The following is a 21,216-nucleotide window of genomic DNA, read 5'->3' as shown; positions in this document are numbered from 1 at the left end:
CCAAGGGGACTGGGACACTACACACAAATGCCTTTTCATGAGGACACCTCTACTTTTTTAAATATAATTTTATTTTTTTTTAATAATTCATGTTCTCTCCCTCCCTTCTTTTCCTCTCCCCCTCCTGGAGCTGACAAGCAATTTCACTGGGTTATACATGTATTATCACCCACAACCTATTTTCATATTCTTCATTTTTGTAATAATCTTTTAAAACCAAAATCCAAATCACGTACCCATATAAGCAAGTGATAAATCACGTTTTCTCCTGTGTTTCTACTTCCACTTTCTTTCTTTAGATGTGGATAGCATTCTTCTTCCTAAATCCCTCAAAATTGTCCTGGATCATTGCATTGCTATTAGAAGCAAGAGACGTCTCTACTTTTGACTTGTACATGTGACCTGGATTGAGTTCAGACCTGAGGGAACCCCAGAAAGAATTCCACTAACAGGAGCTCAGCTACTGGCCTGATTTGTCAGAAAACATGAGCTTTAAGGGAGACATATGAAGAACTAAGATAAAATGTAAAAGGCCTAATCACAGCAGTCTAACATTTTATATACATTTAGATGGTTCTAAGTGTCAACCTTCTGGCAAAGAATACTATGACTTGGTTCAAGTCTGTTTCTGTCAATGAAAGCCAGGAATATTATGTGCTCTTTAGTATTTCTTCTGTGTCAAGAAAATAATTATCTATCCCATATCTGATTTACATGTGTACTGCTTACTTTTTTACTTCTTCTCTCCCTTCCCCACAGGAAGACCCATGTCCCAACAACTTAATTGTCAATTAATCCTGGGGCACCATGGTAGGAAATGTAGCAAGACAAAAGGAGTCTGACTTGTCTTCTAGGACATGGTAATTTAACCTGAAGTCCATGAACTTCTTTTTAAACATTTTAATAACTGTGTATCACTATAAATGGTTTCCTTTGCATTTTTACGTATTTTTTTTTATCCTGAGAAAGGCCTATAGGTTTTTACTCAATTGCCAAAGAGATCTATGACACAAAAAAAGATTAAAGGGAAAAAAACTGTCTTAAGCTCCCTCAGGTCTGAACTCAGTCAGTCCAGGACATGTACAAGTCAAAAGCAGAGGAGTCTCCTAGTATAAAGGCATTTGTGGGTAAGTGTCCCTACCCCCTTGGGTACAGCAGCAAATCTTAATGTTAGATATTTAATTTTTTTTACAGAGTTATTACTAAACTAGTAGATGAAGGAAATGATGAGAATAGATACCTAGATATTAGCAAAGATTCTGAGACAGTATCTAATACTGTTCTTGTGGAGAAGTGCAGATTAGATAATAAAAACCTGGGTGGATTCAGAGCTAGTTGGACCAGATTCAAAGAATAGTAGTTAATGGTTCAATGTCAACATGGCAGGATATCTTCAAAGTGAAGTATCCCAAGTTGTGTGCTTAATCCAATGCTATTGAAGGCTTCCATTAAAGACTTGCACAATGGTATCAATAAGCTCATCAAAAATATACAGATGACACAAAGCAATTAACACCCTGGATAACAGAATCCAAAAATATCTCAACAGAGTAGAGTATTGTAATAAGCTGAAAATCAATCGAAATAAATAGAAAGTCTTACACTTAAGTACAAAAAATTTAATTTCGCCAGTACAAGATAGAGGAGCCATGGTTATTCAGCAGTGTGTCTGAAAGAGATGAGAGTTTGGGAGGAAGGCCAGTGGACTATATACCCAACAGAAATTAGCAGTGTAATATAGAAATTTAAGAGGCAATGTGACCTTGGGTTGCAAGAGAGAGGCATGGCTTCCAAGAATAAAGAGGTAATCTGTGCCCTGGTCAGACTCCATACGGAGGGCAACCAGGATGCTAAGGAGCTTTGAGTCCACAGAATATGATGAATGGTTGAAAGTACTGGGAACATTTAGCATAAACATTGGGGATATTTGAAGAACTGTCACACTGGAAAAGGAATAAGACATTCTCTTTGGCCTCAAAGGATAGAACCAGGTACAAAGGGTGGACATTTCAAAGAGACAAATTAAAGCTCAATATCAGGGAAGACTTTCTAATGATTAAAGCAGTCCAGAAGCAGAATAGGCTACCAAGAGAAGTGATGGTTCCCTGTTCTTGGAAACCTTCAGCAGATAGGACTAGGCCATGTGAATGGCCACTTGTGAGATATGATAGACTGAAGATTCCTTTCAGGTATAGGTTGGACTAAATGACCACTGGTCCTCTGGATTCTCAAATTGTGAGTCAAGAGGCTGGGCTTTGAATCCCAGTTTCAACACATCTGTGTGGCTACAATAGTCCCTTAACCTCTCTTGGCCTTAGTCTCTTCTCCTGTAAAACCAAAACAATCCTACTTAGAGTACTTATCTTACAGAGCTGTTGTGAGATAAGAGCACCTAAGGCCATACAGCAAATTAGTGGCAAAAGGACAACTGGAACCCAGGTCTCCTGACTCCCAGTCCAAAGCCCCTTTCACTACATGCTGTTGCTTCACATAATTTACTTATTCTCTACCCTGCCTCAATTCTAAATTCTTTCTCCTAAATCTACCCACTCTCTCTACTCTCCCATGTGAAAAGAAAATTCTGTTTATTCCCCTGCTTAATTTTTTGTGATGGACTTCCTACTATATAATGAAATAGTCACAAACTAGTGAGGGCTAAAAACTGCAATTTGCAACCTTAAGGCAAGAGGTTTTTGCAGTTAGCAAAACAGATTCTAACAATATTCATTTGTATTTTTCAAAAAATACCTATTTATTGTCCCTGCTGTGGGTTAATTTCTTTGTGGTACTATGTCTTCACCAGCTCTTAGGACATATTTTCATTTTGAAGAGATCCACTGTTCTAGTTTGTCTTTCTGACTGAAGTTTGAATTTGTGGCAATAATATATTTGAAATTTTATTTTTCTGAGTTTCACAGGATTTAGAATTAGAGCCAAAAGCAATTTCAGAAGCTTAAGAAATATAACACGCTCTTTTAGGAAGATGAAGTAACTTGTCATACTGTTACTAAGTTAGACTAAGATGATAAGTTCCATTTTGCACATATCCTGTTTGAAATACAACACTGATGGAAAATCTAGGCCAAGATTATGAAGCATATAGTTGGCAATGCAGGACGGAAGTTCAAGAAAAAGAATGGATATACAGTTCAGGGGAGTGTGAGAGTCCATTTCTAAGGCTTTGAAAGAAAAAGAAATGATCCAGTCAATGTTAGTGCTGAAAGCAATAAATCCTCATATTTGGCTTATTAAATGTAAGCCCTAAAAGGAAAGCCCTGTAGCTACCCAAGAAACAAGAAGGTATGAGGAATAATAAATAATAATGAATAAATAAAGGAAGGGTACTAGGTTATCTCATTGTCCCTCTCTTTACTTTAGAACCACTATTTCTAAACTAGAGTATTTGATCATCAACTGACTCACATTTCAGACAGGAACTAATATTTACAAAGTGAAATTTATCATACTTTTCTCTAATAAATTTCATCTTCTTGGATTCCAGCCAAAGTTCTTTACTGTTGGATTTTGCAGAGATTCTGACTTTTTTTCTCCCATATGTTACCTATTCTCAGTTCTCTTCAAATTTTTGAGCACAGCATCTCTTCCTTTATAAACCAGGTCACTGATAAAAATTTCAGCACAGGGCCAAAAGCCAACAAACATTCTACTAGAAATCTCTTTCCAAAATGACTTTGAATCTTTAAATAACTTTTTGGCATCTCATTATCCATCAAGTTTCAAATCCAAATTGTGTTTCAGTCCACATCTTTCCATTTTATGCACTATATGAATCAAATGCTTTGCTAAAATGTGGGGCAAATTACATATACAGAATCCTGTTTAAAAAAAAGAAAAAAGATATTAGGTGAATCCACTGTGATCTGTTCTTGGTTATGACCCAAGCCAACGCTTATTCTATGTTATAATCACTTCCTCTTCTAGAAATCCACTAACCATTCCTTTGTTAACATTCTAAAATTTTGCCAAAAATCAAAGGCAAGCTCACTGGTCTACACATACTATATTCTCTTTTCTTTTTCAAAAATCTACAGAATATCTACTCTGCAGTCCTATGCCACATCTCTCAGCCTCTACAATCTTTAAAAAATCATTAGCAGTAGCTAATAAATTACATCTACCAATTCTTTCAATACTCTAGGATGTACTTCATCAGGACCAGATTACTTGAACACTCCCAAGACAGTTAACTGCTTTTTTCATTTGCATTCTACCCTTTTACAAGAATTGATTCTTCCAGTATTGTAAGCCAGGGATGTGGGTGTCAAACTCACATGGGCTGCAGCCTGAAGAGATCAAAATGTAATTGGGAAATAAAAATTGACAACACAACAGAGATAATGTTAATTTGCAGTTTTCTAAATCAATATGCCACACAGGGATCCATTTACATGAGTGTGACACCACTGTTCTAAGCCATGGTCCAGAAATTCTTACTTTCAGATACTACCTTCACTTCTCACTTTTTAAATCCTCCTTTTTCTTCAGAAGTGCTTGCCTAGTGGTAACACTAAAAACACCACCTATGGTCCTAAAGTCTTCAGTTTGTTGTGCAGTCTTCTTATAAAGACTATCAGAATTGTTTCTGGCTCTATAAGTTGACTCCATCAAGAGGGAGGTGTAGTTATCAAATTTGACAAGTCTTAAGAGGTTCTCCATCACATTCTCAAAATATTCCCAGGGAAGATAGCAGATTTCTCTATTTTTAATGTCATGTCAAACAATGACTGCCTCAATACCTCTCAGCAGAGTCAATGACTCCTACCACCAGAATATTTAAGACTTATAATACTTACAAATTCATATCATCATTTTTTGGAGGAAAAGAAATCATCTTCAGAAGCTTTAATTCCCTTCTTTCCTTTCTCCTTTTTTTAATTTTCTCTTTAATTTTTTCAACTATTAAACAATTTTAAAAATCAATCTGTCCTCAATATTCTTCCAACTTCATTGATATTTATGTAAAAAATAGATCTAGAGACCCTTTTTTTCCTTGATTCACTTTGGATATAGATCTAATAGTGGTATAGTGTTAAGAATAAAATTGCCAAACTGTGGCATATAAAAATTAGTTTTGCTCTGCTAGAAGTATTATATTTTTAGAGGTTTATTTAAGATTAAGAAATAAAGAAAACACAAAATAAGAAAGCACGAGTCTAGGCCCAGAGAGCCCATTCACAATCACTCACATCTTGCCTGCTAGGTCGAGAGCTGCGTGTGTTCAGAAGTGGAAGTAGGAAGAGCGCCCAGTAGGCAGAGAGCTCCTTTAAATAATAATTTGTGATCTCACACTCAGGGAGATTAGAGAGAATTCTAGGAGCTAGCAAGGACTTCTGGGGATTGAAGTCTGGGGTTCAAATCCCCATTTTTACATTTCTCCGTATGATCGTTTGGAAAGAACTTCCCCAAAAGATCATGAAAACAATCAATTTAAAGATTACAATAATTTGAGGATAAGAGGAAACAAAAGAAAACCAATAATTGCTGGACGCATTGACAAAAAGCCAGTTAGGGGGAAGTCCCCTTTGGCATGAAAGTATACATACAAATAAATGTTCAATCAACCACACCCAAAGTTCATTCTTGATCTTGTACAGCTTATGGTCTAGAGGCATCTTCATGGTGTCTTCTCCAACAGTTCAGTTTCTGGATTCAGAGAGGTAGCATCTTTCTTTACCTAAAATTTTTCTTAAAAGGAATTTAAACTTTGCAATTTAAAATAATATTTTTTACATTTCCCCATCTTGAGGGTGATTGAAAAACAAAGGGATCACTTAGGGATGCATGGCTGAGTTATGAGGTATATGAATCAATTGGCAAGAGAAATTAAAAAGACATTAGAAAATCCAAATAAAAAGAAAATTTCTGGATGAAAATATAGACTATCAAAGTCTTATGTGTAAAAATTCCAAGTAAAGGAAAAATAAATCTATAACAGGTCCTTGAATCAGGGCTCAATTAAAATGATCTAAAAGCAATGATGCATTTACCCAGTCAGTAGCCAGGACTACAGAAATTTACCCCTCTATGAAAGACAGAAAAGGGACTAGATTATAGGAGCCAGGTAGGAGCCAAGGTTTAGGATACTTGTCTATAAGTATTTTCACAAAGAGTGTGGATACATAAGGAAGGCCTATGTCGTATCAAATGTTAAACATAGCAACCTCAAGTCTTCACACTAGGTTCAAGACCTTTACATTGGCTTGGAAGTACATCAATCCATCCTGGACTGGTTTATCTTTGGCCCTATGCTATGGCTGTTGTGTATATCTTGTCCTGCTGGAATCAGACAGAATTATTAAGCAGAGTCCCATAATGTTTTTAAACAATTAGTGGCATCATTTTTATAGTCTCTAGCTTTTGGGGCATGCACTGACATTATAGCAAATGTATTTTAAACTTATATTACTGCTAAATCAAAAAGTTGAAGAAAATCTTAATGCTGGTGGCATGTGCTTCAAATATAAAAAAGGAGAGAAAAAATTTTAAAAACCTGAAATAGTATATTGCACGTGCAAGAAAAATATAATAAAAGTTTTTAAAAATTCAAAAATATAGCTTATAATCATTGACACACTGTGTCAGCTAAGAAAATATAGAATACAAAGCTTTCTCACCAAAAATGAGATCCATTTCCTCTTCATATCTGGCCATGATCCACTGTGAGTACAAGCAAATGAATTTTACAAGGTAACATTTTCCATTTTTAAAGAACAGTAGTACAAATATGTGGTATCAATATCCCCAAAATTCTCAATAGCCCAGTTAATTACCAAAAAAAAAAAACAGACTATAATTTTTACACAAATTGCTGTATGGCATTTAAAGAAAATGGATACTTGTCACAAGTTTTTACAGACACAGCAAATCTTTCGATCTTGGTAAACATATTTTTAAACAAAGTAAAACTTATTTTGGGTTTAGAACATCATCAAGAAATCTAGATATCGGGAGCAGCTGGGTAGCTCAGTGGATTGAGAGCCAGGCCTAGAGACGGGAGGTCCTAGGTTCAAATCTGGCCTCAGACACTTCCCAGCTGTGTGACCCTGGGCAAGTCACTTGGCCCCCATTGCCTAGCCCTTACCACTCTTCTGCCTTGGAGCCAATACACAGTATTGACTCCAAGACGGAAGGTAAGGGTTTAAAAAAAAAAAAAGAAATCTAGATATCATTCTGGTGGAAGTTAAGTAGTGAGCTGAAAAGTTATAAATGAGGGGTGCTCCTTTTTTGGAGACTTCTAGGGGTACAAATGCCCTGGGATTAACTGCCCAACTTCCATTCACATTTTTAGAAATGCGGGAAAGGTTGGGGGTTATAATTGTATTTCACTTCAGCTACTAGAATGGGCCTTACACTTCATGTTAGGGGCAGGCAAAAATGATCAGAGATTGTTAAAAAAAATTCTAAAAATCATGTTTAGAAAACCCTTAAAATCAATTGAGATATTTAGCAAATTAAATTTTCCAAAGGTTGTTATACAATTGTAACCAGTTCTGATGAAGTCCATCTATCCTCTATGTGACAATTTACAAAGTCAAAAATAGAAAATCTGTTTTTAATATGGGCTTACTCAATGTTTGTTTGTTCAGTATAGTTATAGGGGAAAAGCAACAGAATATAACAGTAGTTAAAACGCAGTACATTAAAATGAACAGTATAACAGGATAGTATTGAATGCAATAATATATGAACTTAAAATCACAAAGTTAAACCATAAACAAAGCAAACAGTAAAATGCAAAGAATACAGAGATTTTCATTGGAGTCTGAAATGCCTTAAAACTATAACCTCCAGTCGCTTTAAAGTTCCTTGGGTTTTTATCCATTTAGATACCTATTGTTGGAAGGCAGATTGGTATTGGTTAAGCAACAGGGTTTAAGCAACCCTCTCAGGGCCATACGGCCAGCAAGTGCCTGAGGGCAGATTCCAACCCAGGACCTCCAGCCTCTAGGCCTGGCTCTCAAAAAATATGCAGTTTGAGGAATTGCTCTTAAGTCTTACAAGTTTCTATCTGTTCCTCACATATACAGTCAAAACCCAACATTGCACATTTAACTATAATGTCAAGCACTGAAATGATTTTATTAGCAATTTTATATTCACTTTCACAGTGGAACCACCCATATTTGAAGCTATGTGCAGTTGAGAACAAAATGAGGTGCAATGCAGGTTGGTCTGGTTCATCCTATTATTATAAAGAGTTCTTTGTGAATTCATTGCAATTTTCATTGTTTGCCTTTAAAATAAAATATTGTGTTACAATCATGCCCCTCAAAAGCATAGTGCAAGTACTTTGGGCTCCACGGTGATATTTTCTGAGAACAGCAACTAAAGCCTCAGCAATCTCTCCCTTGGATTTCAGAGGACTGTCAAGGTAGAGAGCTTACATTGGCAAAATATATATCATTCCACCTTATGACACATTGGCAAAATATCATTCCACCTTATGAGAGTGAAAGGTAAGATTCAGCTTTAAAAAGATTTTAGTTTTAAAATTTGTATTTGTTGTACAATATGATAATGTAGATTTCATATCTTATAAAAAGTAAATATTGTCTGAAACCAATTCTTTTTTATTGAGATACTAGCACAAAAGGTCACAATTCTGAGGAATAGTGCTATCAAGAAAAAAATATTTTAAATGTAATCAATTTTATTTTGCGTAAGTTATGAGTTATTTCATGGTTATTTTGTAAGAAAAATGCATAGTATCACAATTAATGTTATTGTTATATGCAGAAAAGTATACTTTCAGCAAACACTAGGGGAAAATTAGTTTTTGATCATCACAGGAAAAACTTAAACCCCTATTTTCATTTTCATGCTTTTTCTAGGAATGTAACCCCCACAAATAAAGAGGATTAACAGTATATCTTTGATATACTGTTATATTATATTCTCAATAATAAATAAGATGATCAAATATAAATTTATCAGAGAAACTTCTTGCAAAGTTTTTTCCCCCCTCAGTTGTTTCCCTTCTCATTTTTTACTCTTAGATTTTTTTTTTGGCAAAAAAATTTTTAATTTTACATAATCAAAATTGTCCATTTTTTGCTATGTATTTTTCTTATCACTTATTTAGTCACTGGCCTTTGCCATATCCATAGATGTAACAGGTAATTCCTTCCTTGTTGCTCTAATTTGTTTATAATATGACCTTTTATAGCTGCCATTTATCTGTTTGGAGTTTATGTCTAGTGTGAGATATTGGTCTAAACTTAATTCTGCCAGACCACTATCCAGTTTTCCCATCATATTTTTTCCCCAAAAAGTTAATCCTTTCCTTATTAAGTGGGGTCTTTGGGTTTATCAAATACTATGTTAATGTGTTTGTATGTTGTGCACACAGACTATTCCACTGATTGGTTATTTTTTTTCTTTTTTATAAACTTTATTTCTATTTCTGCAAAGAATATTTTATAGTTAGATTCCTACCTGGGTGATTCTTGGTAAATACACTTCTAAATATTTTTAAGCTTCTGTAGTTATTTTGAATAGAATTTCTCTTTCTAGCTATTCATGATGGGCTTTGTTGGTCACATGTACAAATACTGGTAATTTATATTGACATATCTAATATTCTACAAATTCACTGAAATTAATAGTTATTTCAAACACTTTTCTCTAGAGTTTTCTAAGAACACCATCTTTTGGTGAAATGGAAAGAAGACCAACTTGAGACAAAGACTAATTACAAGGTTGTTAATCCAAGCAAGATGGGATCAGGGTCCACTGTAGGTTAATGATCATGTGAACCAAGAAGGGGAAAGATGTGAGAGATATTGTGAAGGTAGAAAGAAAGCATGGCAACTGATCAGATATGCTGGGTAAGTGAAAGTAAAGATTCAAGGATAAAGGTGAAGTGGAGAGCCCAGGTGACTAGATGGCAGTATGTTCCATAAAATAAGAAAGTCTGGAAGAAAGTAGGTTTTAGGGAGGGAAATAGTTCAGTTTTGGACAAGCTGAAGTTGGTATGCCCTCAGGACATGTAGTCTGAACTATCCAGCAGGCAGTTGGAGAAAGACTAGGTCTAGGTATGTGGAGTTAAGAGTAATTTGCAAACAGATGACAATTAAAACTACAGAAGCTAATAAAAGTTCATAAAGAGTATAAAAGGTTTTGAAACAGTAACATCCATAGTTACAGATTGTGATATGAATGAAGAAAGAGAGCAAAGGAGGGTGACAAGCATGTAATTGATTTTTTAAAAACTTTATAATAATGATAAAAGAGGAAGCTGAAAAGGCCAGAAAAGTAGAAAAATAAAGCACAATGTCCCAAAAAAGCAGAGAAGGAAGAGTATCAGAAGAATAGGATGGTTAAAAGTTCTTACAGCAAAGTCAATAAGAATGAGAATTGAGAAAGGCCACCAGTTTGGGCCCTTAAGAGATTACTTGTAGCACTGAAAAGAGCAGTTTCATTTAAGATATGAGGGCTGAAGCCACAGTGCAAAGGATTAAGAAGCCTGGAAAGAGAGAAAGTGAAAGCAATATATAGAGATTTGTTTTGAAAGAGATAGACTATGAAAGGGAGGAGAGAGATAACACAATAACTGATAGAATGGGGGAGGGGGGTTTCCTTCAGAAAAGAGAACAAATATTGTGTTGTATGCAGCAAGGAGGTTATCTGCATATGGGGACAGATAAAAAAAAACCATAGAGAAAAGCCTGTATATATAAATAAGCATGTAGAAAATATATGCAAAAATAAGAATAAAGTGAACTGAGTGGGAGAGAAAATTTAACAGTCTAAAAGCTTTTGCATAAATAACATAAGTGTAGAATCACAGGAAAAAACAAATTGTTAAGAAAATCTTTTCAAGGATAATCTTTGCATTAAGCATCCCTTAATATTTGATAACCCAAAATATATAAAAAACTGAAACAATTATAATAATAAAAGTCACTGGGGTGTGGTAGGGGGGGCACCAGGCCCAAAGAGGGGTGGTCCTGGATTCAAATCTAGCCTCAGACACTTCCTAGCTCTGTAACCTTGGGCAAGTCACTTAACCCCCTTTGCCTAGCCCTTACCATTCTTCTGCCTTAGAATTAATACATAGTGTTGATTCTATGACAGAAGGTAAGGTTTAATAAAAAAAAAAAAATTTAAGTCATTCCTCAAAAGATAGTCAAGCTATATGAATAGTTAACTTAATAGAATTACTTAACTATAAATATTTAACTACAAATAACCACATTATAAAGTTCAAGATCACTAATGATGAGAAATGCAAATTAAACAACCTTGAGTTATCTCCTCACACCTATCAAGTTAGCAAAAATAATAAAGGGCATGAAAAGTCACTGTTGAAAGAGCTGTAGAAAAAAATGTACTGAAACTGGTGGTGAAATTTTGGATTGATTCAACTAATTTAGAAAATATTTGGAAATTGTGGGAAAAAGTTACTCATTTTTTAAAACTCTTACTTCTGTCTTAAAGTCAATACTAAGTGTATCAATTCCAAGAGAAAAGAGCAGTAAGAGCTAGGTAATTGGGGTTAAGTGATTTACTTAGGGTCACACAGCTAGTAAGTATCTAAGGCCAGATTTGAGGCAAGGTCCTCCAGGTCTGGCACTCATTGTGCTACCTAGCTGCTCCTCTAAATTTAAACACAATTTAAGCACTAAATTAAAACAATCTGATACAGGGATTTCTACTACCTGGGATTTTTGCCTGAAAATATAATTGACAAAATTCCCATGTATACAAATACCCAAAATATTATATTCCCTGTCAACCAGAAAAAAGCTAAATTTACTGTGGCATATTTACATAAATTACTATGCTGTAAGAAGTGACAAATATTAATAATTCAGAGAATCATAAGACTTGTTATGAAATGAATTGTGAAGAAAGCACAACGAAAAATAAAAGCATTCTACATATGAATTACAACAGTATAAAGTCAACATTGAGAAGCAACACAAACCAAACACAGCAGGCAATGTTAGCAGCACACTATCAAAGTGAACCTACAGTTAACTACGAATAGATTGTTTTGGATTAAGCACTCTGTGGGGTGATGTCAAAACAAAAAATATCAAGTTATTTTTTTATTTGTTTATTTTTAAGGCAATAGAGTTTAAAAGACCTGACGTCAAACCCGAAATTCTGCCTTCCCCCACGACTCTCTGACAGACCTTGGGTCAATTCCACCTTGGTGTAGCTCAGTTTCCTGTTAAATGAGGCAACTGGACTTTCCAGCTGCCATTCTACTAGGGGGTCTAATCACAAAGAGGGGCTCGAAGTTTGAGAGGGCCAGAAACACATAAGGTATACAATGTTGAGACATAAGCAAGTACAAATTCAAGCCTTACCTTTTCTATCTCCAACTTACCTCCTTTGACCCTGGCTTAAATATCTCCAATCTCTCATGCCAACCCACCTTCCCATCCTTTCCTGTTGCTGCTTATGCTGCTGCTCAATCTCTAAACTAAGCAGCGGAATACTTCCATGGCACTTTTTTTTTTCGGGGGCTTGGGGGTGGTGAAGGAAAGGAGAATTTTTCCTCTAAAGGAGCTTAAAGGGTCAATCACTTGAAACTCATTTCCTAAGTCACTTGAGTTTCAAAAAAAAAAAGAGTCAAAATTCGAAGCAAAAAGTGCAAACTGTGAGGAAAGGGAGGAAAAGCAGGTGGAAGGAAAAGGAAACGGTTTGGATTTGGAAAGCTCGGTGGAGAAGCGGGGAAGTAGGTAAGGAAGGGGTTCTATAAACCCCGCAGGGAAAGTGAGGATCTTACAGAGAGCTTCAGAGGTTTCGCCAGGAGGCGGGAGGAACGAAGGAAGGCGTGGCAGTGCCTGGAATCGGAGGTGGAGCCAGTCACGGCTTACAAGCTTGGGGGCCAGATCTAAGGCCACGGGAACTGCAGAGATCAGCTCCTCCCTCCCCGCCCCCTCGATCTACGCGGCTTCTTCCCCATCCTGGCCTTCCGTATCCCTGCGTGCTCTCACCTGCGCGAGGCCGGCTGCGTAGCTCCTTCCGGGGCTGCCCTGAAGCTCCCATCCCCTGCAGAGGGCACGATGCCGAAGCCAGCGACCCGGAGCGGCTCGGACCGCCGTGAAACAGTTGTGCAAACCCATCTGATCCTGCCGCTGCCAGCACGTGCAGCCAACAGGCCCGCGCTCGCCCTGCCCGGGCCCTTCTCGGTCCCTCCTCTTAGCCAATCAGGGGCCTATTCCCTCCACTGGGGCGGAGCAAATGCCGCAAAGCTTCTCGGGAGTAGTAGTTCTTTCATCTAACCCTTTTCTTTTTGTCCTCTGTCTTCCCAGCAAAGCTGGAAAGGCATAGAGGTCATTTACCGGATGAGGCTTAATTGTGGGCCCGATTGGACCACGTAAGCACGTGGTCCCTGCCTGAGCTCGCCAATGAATGAAAGGAAATTCAATGACCCGGCTTGCTAGACTGCATTCCCCTTAAAGCTGGTAGAGATTTTAGGGGTCAAATCCAACTCCCAATCCTCTCATTTTGGGGAAGAGAAAACGAATTCAAAGGGGAAATAAATAACTAGAAGTATTTATATAGCACCTTAAGGTTTGCACAGTGCTTTCTGTATGCTATCTTATTTGAGACACATAATGACTCTGGAAGCTAAATACTATTGTCCTATCAATCAATACAAGTTTATCATTGCTATTCTAGAATATATGTCAGGTTGGGTCACACCAACAATAAATTTCTCAAGCCTTCCTAACTCCAATTCCAGTTCCACCTAGCTGCCTTGCCCCCCAAAAAATCATATACCTAGAAAATGGCAATGATGGGATTTGAATCCAGTTTTTTCTTTTTTTGGTTTGGGTTTTTTTTTTCCCTAATAAAGAGTTATTTCCCTATCTCTTCACTACTACTTGTTCATCTTTTCAAAGTTTTGTTCCCCCTGTTGAAAAACATACAATGAAAACAAACATACACTTTTATTAAGTGTCTACTCTGTGCCAAGCTTTGTGCAAAGCACTAGGATGACAAAGGCAAAAGAGTTTCTGATCTCTCAGGGCTCACATTCTAATGGGAAACAACATGCAAACAGCTATGAATGGACAAGCTGTGTATACAAGATAAATTGGAAATAATCAGCAAACTGGAAGACAGCTGAAGTAAGGGAAAATAGAGAAAGACTTAATGTAGAAGATAAGATGAGAAGAAAGAACATTCCAGGCTTGGAAGAGAACCAATGAAAATGCCTTGAGTCGGGTAAAAGCCAATGAGGCAAGTGTCACAGATCACATGGTGTGTGAGGGGTAAGAGGGGGATCCTATGGAGGTTCATTTTATCCAGTCCAGTGATTTTATCATTATGGAGAACTTTTCTTGAAACTACATAGTAGCAACCCTAGTACATCTTTATTAAACCTTTTGGCAAATTAATGCCAAATTAGTTTGACTATTTGGTAAAGGGGGAAAATACCTTTATTAATAAACCTTTTAGTAAATTAATAAATGTAAATTACAACTCATAACTTCTAGACCTTCAGTGTGGCCTTAGGGCACCGAGAAGTTAGGTAAATCCACCAAGAAATTCAACTAGTTGAGTCCTCTATCCCATATATCAGGCTTTCTCCCTACTAGAACTAACCCTAGTTAAAGAGAGAATGAGTACAAGAAGCTTAAAGTTTCTTTTTTTATAAGAGGAGAGATGGAAGGGAATGAGCATTTATTAAGCATATACTACATTCCAAATGCCATGTTAAGTGCTTTGAAAATATTGCCTTACTTGATCCATTTTACAGAGGAGGAAACTGAGGCAGACAGAAGTTAAAGTGACTTACCCATGGTCACATAGTAAGTTCTCTGAGTCTGGATTTGAGCTCAGGTCTTCTGACTCTAAGGCTAGCAATCTATCCACTGTGCCTTTTATATAATAGTCTCCTCTCAGAATCTCTACATTTAAAGTGACTTTGAAAGTCCAACAATGCCTTGACAAGTGATCACCTATCTTTTACTGATGTGCAGTACATAGGATCACAGATCTGGAGATGAAAAAAAAAGTTAGAAGGCATCTCAACCAATGCTATCATGTTACAGAAAAGGAAATTTGGACCAAGACTGGTTGAGTTCCTAGCACAAGATCACACAGGATGCTGAGTCCTCAGAATTCTGGCTAGGGTACCTACCATTACCTACCATATTGGTTTCATCCCATGAAGGCATTTAGGAGAGACCATTCTATTTTGGACAGCTTTTCATTTGTTCTTATATCACATTTATTCTTCCTCTGTAGTTGAGATCCCTCACAATATAACTTTAAATCTTTCCTATAATTCTTTGGAAAGAAGTTAAAATTTAGGGGAGACTGAGGCAGGTAGAAATTAGTTTCTCTCTGCAAGGAGTATTATATTTTTTTAGAGATTTATTAAGGATTAAGGATTAAAGAAAATACAGGATAAGGAAAACATGCCTAGGCCAGAGGCCTAGACAAGACCTCACCTACATTATGGAAAGAGCCACATCTGCTCCAAAACAGAAGTCCAAAAGAGACTCAAAAGCCTTTGTAATCAGCTTAAATACCTTCTCGATCTTGCCCACCTCAGAATTCCATGAGGTTACAAAGCATTTTGGGGAAGTGGAGCAAGGACTTGTGGGGATTGAAGTCCAGAGTTCAAATCTCAATTTTACACTATTAAAGTATTATTATTTTTTAAGTCATAGAAACAATTTTGTGAGTGACCTTTTAAGTAAACAGTAAATCACTGAGTGCCAGCAGGCTCTGATTTAAGCCACTGAACGGTAAAGGAGATAAGAGACTGTGCCCAGGACAAATTTGATCTTCATTATTAACATTTACTTCATCACTATCTTAAATCTAGACAATTAAAACAATAACTCATAACACAAACTATAGTGTTTGCCAATTTCTGAAGTGTAAATGTTTACACTGAAAATTTAACAATTGGCTCTTGAGAAGAGGTGCAGGCTGGCCCCCGCATATCCCTGATTATAATTCATTTTATTATCCATACACTTACTTTAATTTATGAGTATCTGTAATGTTATTATTATTTCATTTGCCTTATGGCTAAGTAATGTTTGAGATTTAAGTGTGTCATGATCATGAACGGCATGGTTTGTGTAAATGGAAGCATACTAGTAAGGGCTCAAGAGCTAAGGGTGAGAGTATTCCCCACTAAGGTTACCTCAGGACCCAGAAGAAAATTGAGTAATTAGCTGGTGGTAGTCCTTCTTCAAGAATCAACAGTATTAATGTTCTTTGAGATCAAGGTCCATGTTTTATTTGTGACTAGTAACAGTGCCTCCCACATAGTAGACAATCAATAGATATTTATTGAGTGAATGAATGAATGAATGAATGAATGAATGAACTGACCAGGGATTATTCAGAGTCCAACTGTGCATTTGGCTGAATTCTCTGGAAAATTGCTTCAGTCTTTGGCAGTGAAATTTAGGTTATTGTCAATAGTGAAGTCTGGGCTCTGAGTGTGGCAGAGATTGTATGGAATAGGTATAAATAGCCTTTGTGTGCAGGGATAAGCTGAATCACTTATTTCCCCAGGCAAACACCTAAAACCTGGAGGATTGTTTCCTAGCTTCTAATTAAATGATGAGGCCTCCCTTTTGTGTTACACAGTTATGAATTTGAGATCTAGTCCAGTATTTACCGAAATAATTACAGCATTAATATTTATAATAGAAAAGAACTGGAAATTAAGTGAGTGACCATTGTCTAGACAATGCCTGCAAAAACTATGGAATATTATTTTGTAGTAAGCAATGTCTAAGCAAAGACTACTATGAATTCGTAGAAATGGGAAAATCTGTTTGAAAGGATGCAGAGTTTTAAAAAAGAGTAGAACCAAGAGAATGATATCTGCTGAATTCTAGAAAGTCTTGAATGTGATAGACATGGTTACTAACAGCAAACAATGATCCAGGACAATTCTGAGGGACTTATGAAAAAGAATACTGTCTACCTCCAGAGAAAGAACCATCATAGTAGGAATGCAGATGAAAACATATAATTTATCACTTGTTTATTTGGGTATATATTTGGGGGCTTTGGTTTTGTAAGATTATTTACTTACAAAAATGAACAATATGGAAATATGTTTTGCATGATTTTATATATATATATATATATATATATATATATATATATATATATATATATATATATATATATATATATATATATATATATAACCCAGGAAAAAATAGAATGTCTTGAATGCCTGGCAAAAGAACTTGAAACTAAGCAGTAGAAAAAACATGGAATTGAGAGTGAGAGGAAGTGTTTAAGTACTGGCTTTGATGTTTTGCATTTCTTTTACCAAGATGTTAATTCATAATTTTCATAATTTCATAAATTTCTTACATTGCTTTCATTCTTTCACCAATTTTTCCTCTACCACTCTTGAGTTTTAAAATATTTGAGGGTTCTTTCTTTAGCTTTTCTAGGACTTCTTTTCAGACGTAGATCCAATCTACATTTTTCTTTGATTTCCTTGTAGCTATTTTCATTTTTGATATTTTTGTTGTTGGCCCATTTTCCCAGCTTTTACCCAGAGGTTAGAGGTTGGGCACTGTTCTAAGTTCCAGGCTTTTTTGCACTGCTATTTTCACAGCTAGTTCTAGGGGTTGGTAAGTTTTTGGTGCTTCCAAGGTAATGGGAGAAGTTCAGTCACTGCTGTTAGGATGAAAAGTCTCTGTTGAATGTACCTTAATTTATATTTGTTAAATAATAAAAAAGTGGGCCAGAGAAAGAAATATGTGTCTGGTCTCTTCCTTAGTTGCCTCCCCATCATAAACCAGCCCACACACTACCTCAGTCTGAGATTCCAAGGAAAGAGCTCCACTTCCTCCCCCTACTCCAAGTTAGTTTCTTCTTGACATCCCTTTCCCAAACCTCTTTGTTTGGAGGACTCCAACCTCAATCCAGCAAGAAGGGAGTCTTCTGGATGCCAGTAGTGGCTGTCCACTTTTCTCTCCCTCATTCTGTTTATCTTATTTAGTTGCTTCACTGCCCCCCAAATGTATAAATAATACTATTTATAAATATTTACATAAAATATGTATCAATTATTATATTAATTATTGTATGTTGATAGTATATTGATATATTATAAATATACAAATAACAACCAATAATTAATTTATAAATAAACCAATAACTTATCTATATTCCTACTTCAGCAAGGAGGAAGAAACAATTTTGTAGCTTTGGTCTTAAAATCCAACCTTTTCTTATCCTTTAACAACAAAAAAGTTGTTCTGAGGTGCCAAAAAAGGGTATGGATTAATATTAACTTTCCACACTATTCTAGTGAGAGCTTAGGTCCTTACCCGAGAAAGGTTCCTGCTCCCTTATAGCTACAAGAACGAGCACTGTCCTCTGCCCCAAATGTGCCTGGAACTGGGTAATGGGCAATGGAGCCACCAAACAACGCCCAGAATGGTGCTAGCACAGGGCTAATATGTGACCCCCTCTAACTCTCTCTGACCAGTCGTCCAAGTCCCTTACAGTTTCTGAAGCTGCAGGTGCTGCCATAGCTTCTTCCAGGGCCCAAAGCTGGTGTTGGCCAGTGGGTGCTCTGGGCCAGTCCCCATCCCATTCTCATAGATCCCACCTTCCAACCTCTTAAATTGTCTGAGACAGTAAAAATGTTGCGCCTCAACTTTCTTTTGGCCGTGCAGCTCTAGAATTCAGGTCTTGTTTTAAAGTTATTTGGAGGGGAATTTGGGGGGCACATGGCTGTAAAGCTTCCTCTATTCAGCCACCTTGGCTCCACACTCCCACCATCTTTAGAATTGTGGGCAAATGACTTAATTTCTCCATGCCTTATTTTCCTCATATATAAAATGAAGGGGTTCGATTAGTCCCCACTAAGGTCTCCCCCAATTCTAGACCTACAAATCTACGGCTATAATATCACAGAAGAATGCTAAAATAATCATCATTGACATTATTGTAGCACATTAAAAATAGCAAAGCACTTTATGTACATTATTCCATTTGAACCTCCCAACAATACCATGGGGATCTACTTGTAGGTGTTATTGTCCCCATTGTCCATTTAAGAAAAAAGTCTCGGAGAAATTAAATAACTGAGTTACACAACTAGAAAGTATCAGAGGCAGAATTTGAACCTAGCTTTTTGTGGGTCCAGGTGTCATGCTAGCCATTACACCATATCGCCTCTCTTACTGACTCTTTAGGAGAAGGGAAAGACTATTGGAGTTGTTTTCATCTGATAAGCACAAGATGGTTGGGAAAGAGGAGAAACTGGAGGCAGAAAGATTAGTTAAAGTTTATTTGGAGGATGGCTGGGTAGCTCAGTGGATTGAGAGCCAGGCCTAGAGATGGGAGGTCCCAAATCTGGCCTCAGGCACTTCCCAGCTATGTGACCTTGGGCAAGTCACTTACCCCTCATTCCCCAGTCTTTACTGCTCTTCTGCCTTGAAGCCAACACACAGTATTGACTCTAAGACTGAAGGTAAGGATTTAAAAAAAAAAAAAGTTGATTTGGTATTATGACAAGAACTGAGAGTCAAGAGACATGGGTCTCAGTTCAGTTTTGATATTGCTATCAGTAGGATCCAGTGCATTTCATGTCTCTGTGTTTCAGTTTTCTCATTTATAAAGTTAACAGGTTGGATTCAATGATTTCTGAGCCTCCTTCCAGCTCTAGAATCCTATACTTCTCTAAAGCTACTGTAATGGTCTATGTTACAAGGTAATTTTCTTTCTTCCTTCCTTCCTTCCTTTCTTTCTTTCTTTCTTTCTTTCTTTCTTTCTTTCTTTCTTTCTTTCTTTCTTTCTTTCTTTCTTTCTTTCTTTCTTTCTTTCTTTCTTTCTTTCTTTCTTTCTTCTTCCTTCCTTCCTTCCTTCCTTCCTTCCTTCCTTCCTTTGTTTCTTTCTCTCATTCTCTTTCTTTCTCTCTTTTCTTCTTTCCTTCCTTCCTTCTTTCCTTCTATTCTTCCTTCTTTCCTTCTATTCTTCCTTCTTTCCTTCTGTCCTTCTATTCTTCCTTCCTTCTTTCTATCTTTCCTTCCTTCCTTCCTTTCTTACTGCACAGCAAGAGAAGGAGACTTACATGTGCCTTTGCTTCACCTGCCTCTCTGAGCATGCCACTGTCCCTTCTAAGGAGTCGGCCCTGGGCTGCTGGCTATGTCTTGTACAGTGCCTATGATTATACAATACCAGCCATGGAGAAAGCCCTTGTGAAAACTGATATTCAGATTCCTCTTCCTCCTGGCTGTTATGGTCGAGTTGCTCCACATTCTGCCTTGGCTACAAAACACTTCATAGATGTAGGAGCTGGTGTCATAGATGAAGATTACGGAGGAAATGTTGGTGTAGTGCTATTTAATTTTGGCAAAGAAACCTTTGAAGTAAAAAAGGGTGACCGGATTGCACAGCTGATTTGTGAATGGGTTTTTTATCCAGAACTTGAAGAAGTCCAAGGCTTAGATGACACTGAACGTGGATCGGGAGGTTTTGGTTCTACTGGTCAAAACTAAAATCGCGTAAGAGTAGATGTAGCAACTTCCCCCCTAACATAGTCAATAAAATTAATTTCTGCTGGAAAATAAAATCCACTCAGTGATTTCCTTCACAGAATCCTCATGTTCCAGTCAAGTTTAGGCTCACGCCAGGTATTCAGGTAAGTTGACAGGAGATGGTGTCACCTGTGTGACCCTAGAAAGGGGGAAGGATAAATTTCCTTCACACATTATTCATTTTTGTAATAGAGTAACCTTTTAAAACCTAAACCCCAAACCTATATATACCAGTGATAAATCATATGGTTTTTTTCCTGACAAGGTCATATTTTTTAAGTACAAAAAGGAAGTAATACTTAAAAGGACACAAAGTAACTCCCTAGACAGATTGTAGAACTAGATAAAGTCATATTAAGTTGCAGCAAGAGAAACTGAAGTTAAACTTAAGGAAGGACTATTCTGTCAATAGAATGGGTTGTTATTCATCCTTCATTGACAAAGAAGACCTGTGACATCACAATGTTGCGGTCAGAGTACAGTGATCAGTCCAATCCAAGTTTGGAAGGCACTACCCAGGATGGGCACACATGATCTGTTAGAATACTTAGGGCCAAATGGATTCTGATCAAAGACACATGTAATTCCCAGCGGAATTGTGCGTTGGCTACGGGAGGGGAGGGAAGGGGAGGGAGGAATAGAAAATAATTTTTGTAACCAGGGAATAATGTTCGAAATTGACCAAATT

The 21,216-nt window shown here is 36.9% G+C and overlaps 1 protein-coding gene and 1 pseudogene across 4 annotated transcripts in view; one reads left to right on the top strand and one right to left on the bottom strand.

Annotated features, from left to right (window-relative positions):
- The window catches only part of HDHD5 (haloacid dehalogenase like hydrolase domain containing 5), a 29,914-nt gene extending 16,730 nt beyond the window's left edge, over window positions 1-13,184 (bottom strand). Inside the window, exon 1 of one of the 4 annotated variants that reach the window (XM_007503835.3) lies at window positions 12,972-13,184. In XM_007503835.3, coding sequence (XP_007503897.1) covers window positions 12,972-13,100 — 129 coding nt within the window. In that variant the 5' untranslated portion in view covers window positions 13,101-13,184. Of the gene's footprint in view, window positions 1-12,358; window positions 12,715-12,760; window positions 12,883-12,971 lie in introns of those variants that run through there. The other 3 variants (XM_016425983.2, XM_056799083.1, XM_007503836.3) reach the window with 3 other exon arrangements.
- A 6,878-nt stretch (window positions 13,185-20,062) lies between these two features.
- Window positions 20,063-20,489, top strand: LOC100021611 (deoxyuridine 5'-triphosphate nucleotidohydrolase, mitochondrial-like; annotated as a pseudogene).
- The last annotated feature ends 727 nt before the right edge of the window (window positions 20,490-21,216 follow it).

Source organism: Monodelphis domestica, chromosome 5 (genome assembly GCF_027887165.1).
Source record: "Monodelphis domestica isolate mMonDom1 chromosome 5, mMonDom1.pri, whole genome shotgun sequence".
In the NCBI taxonomy this organism is placed as follows: Eukaryota; Metazoa; Chordata; class Mammalia; order Didelphimorphia; family Didelphidae; genus Monodelphis; species Monodelphis domestica.
This window is presented reverse-complemented; position numbering and strand designations above follow the sequence as displayed.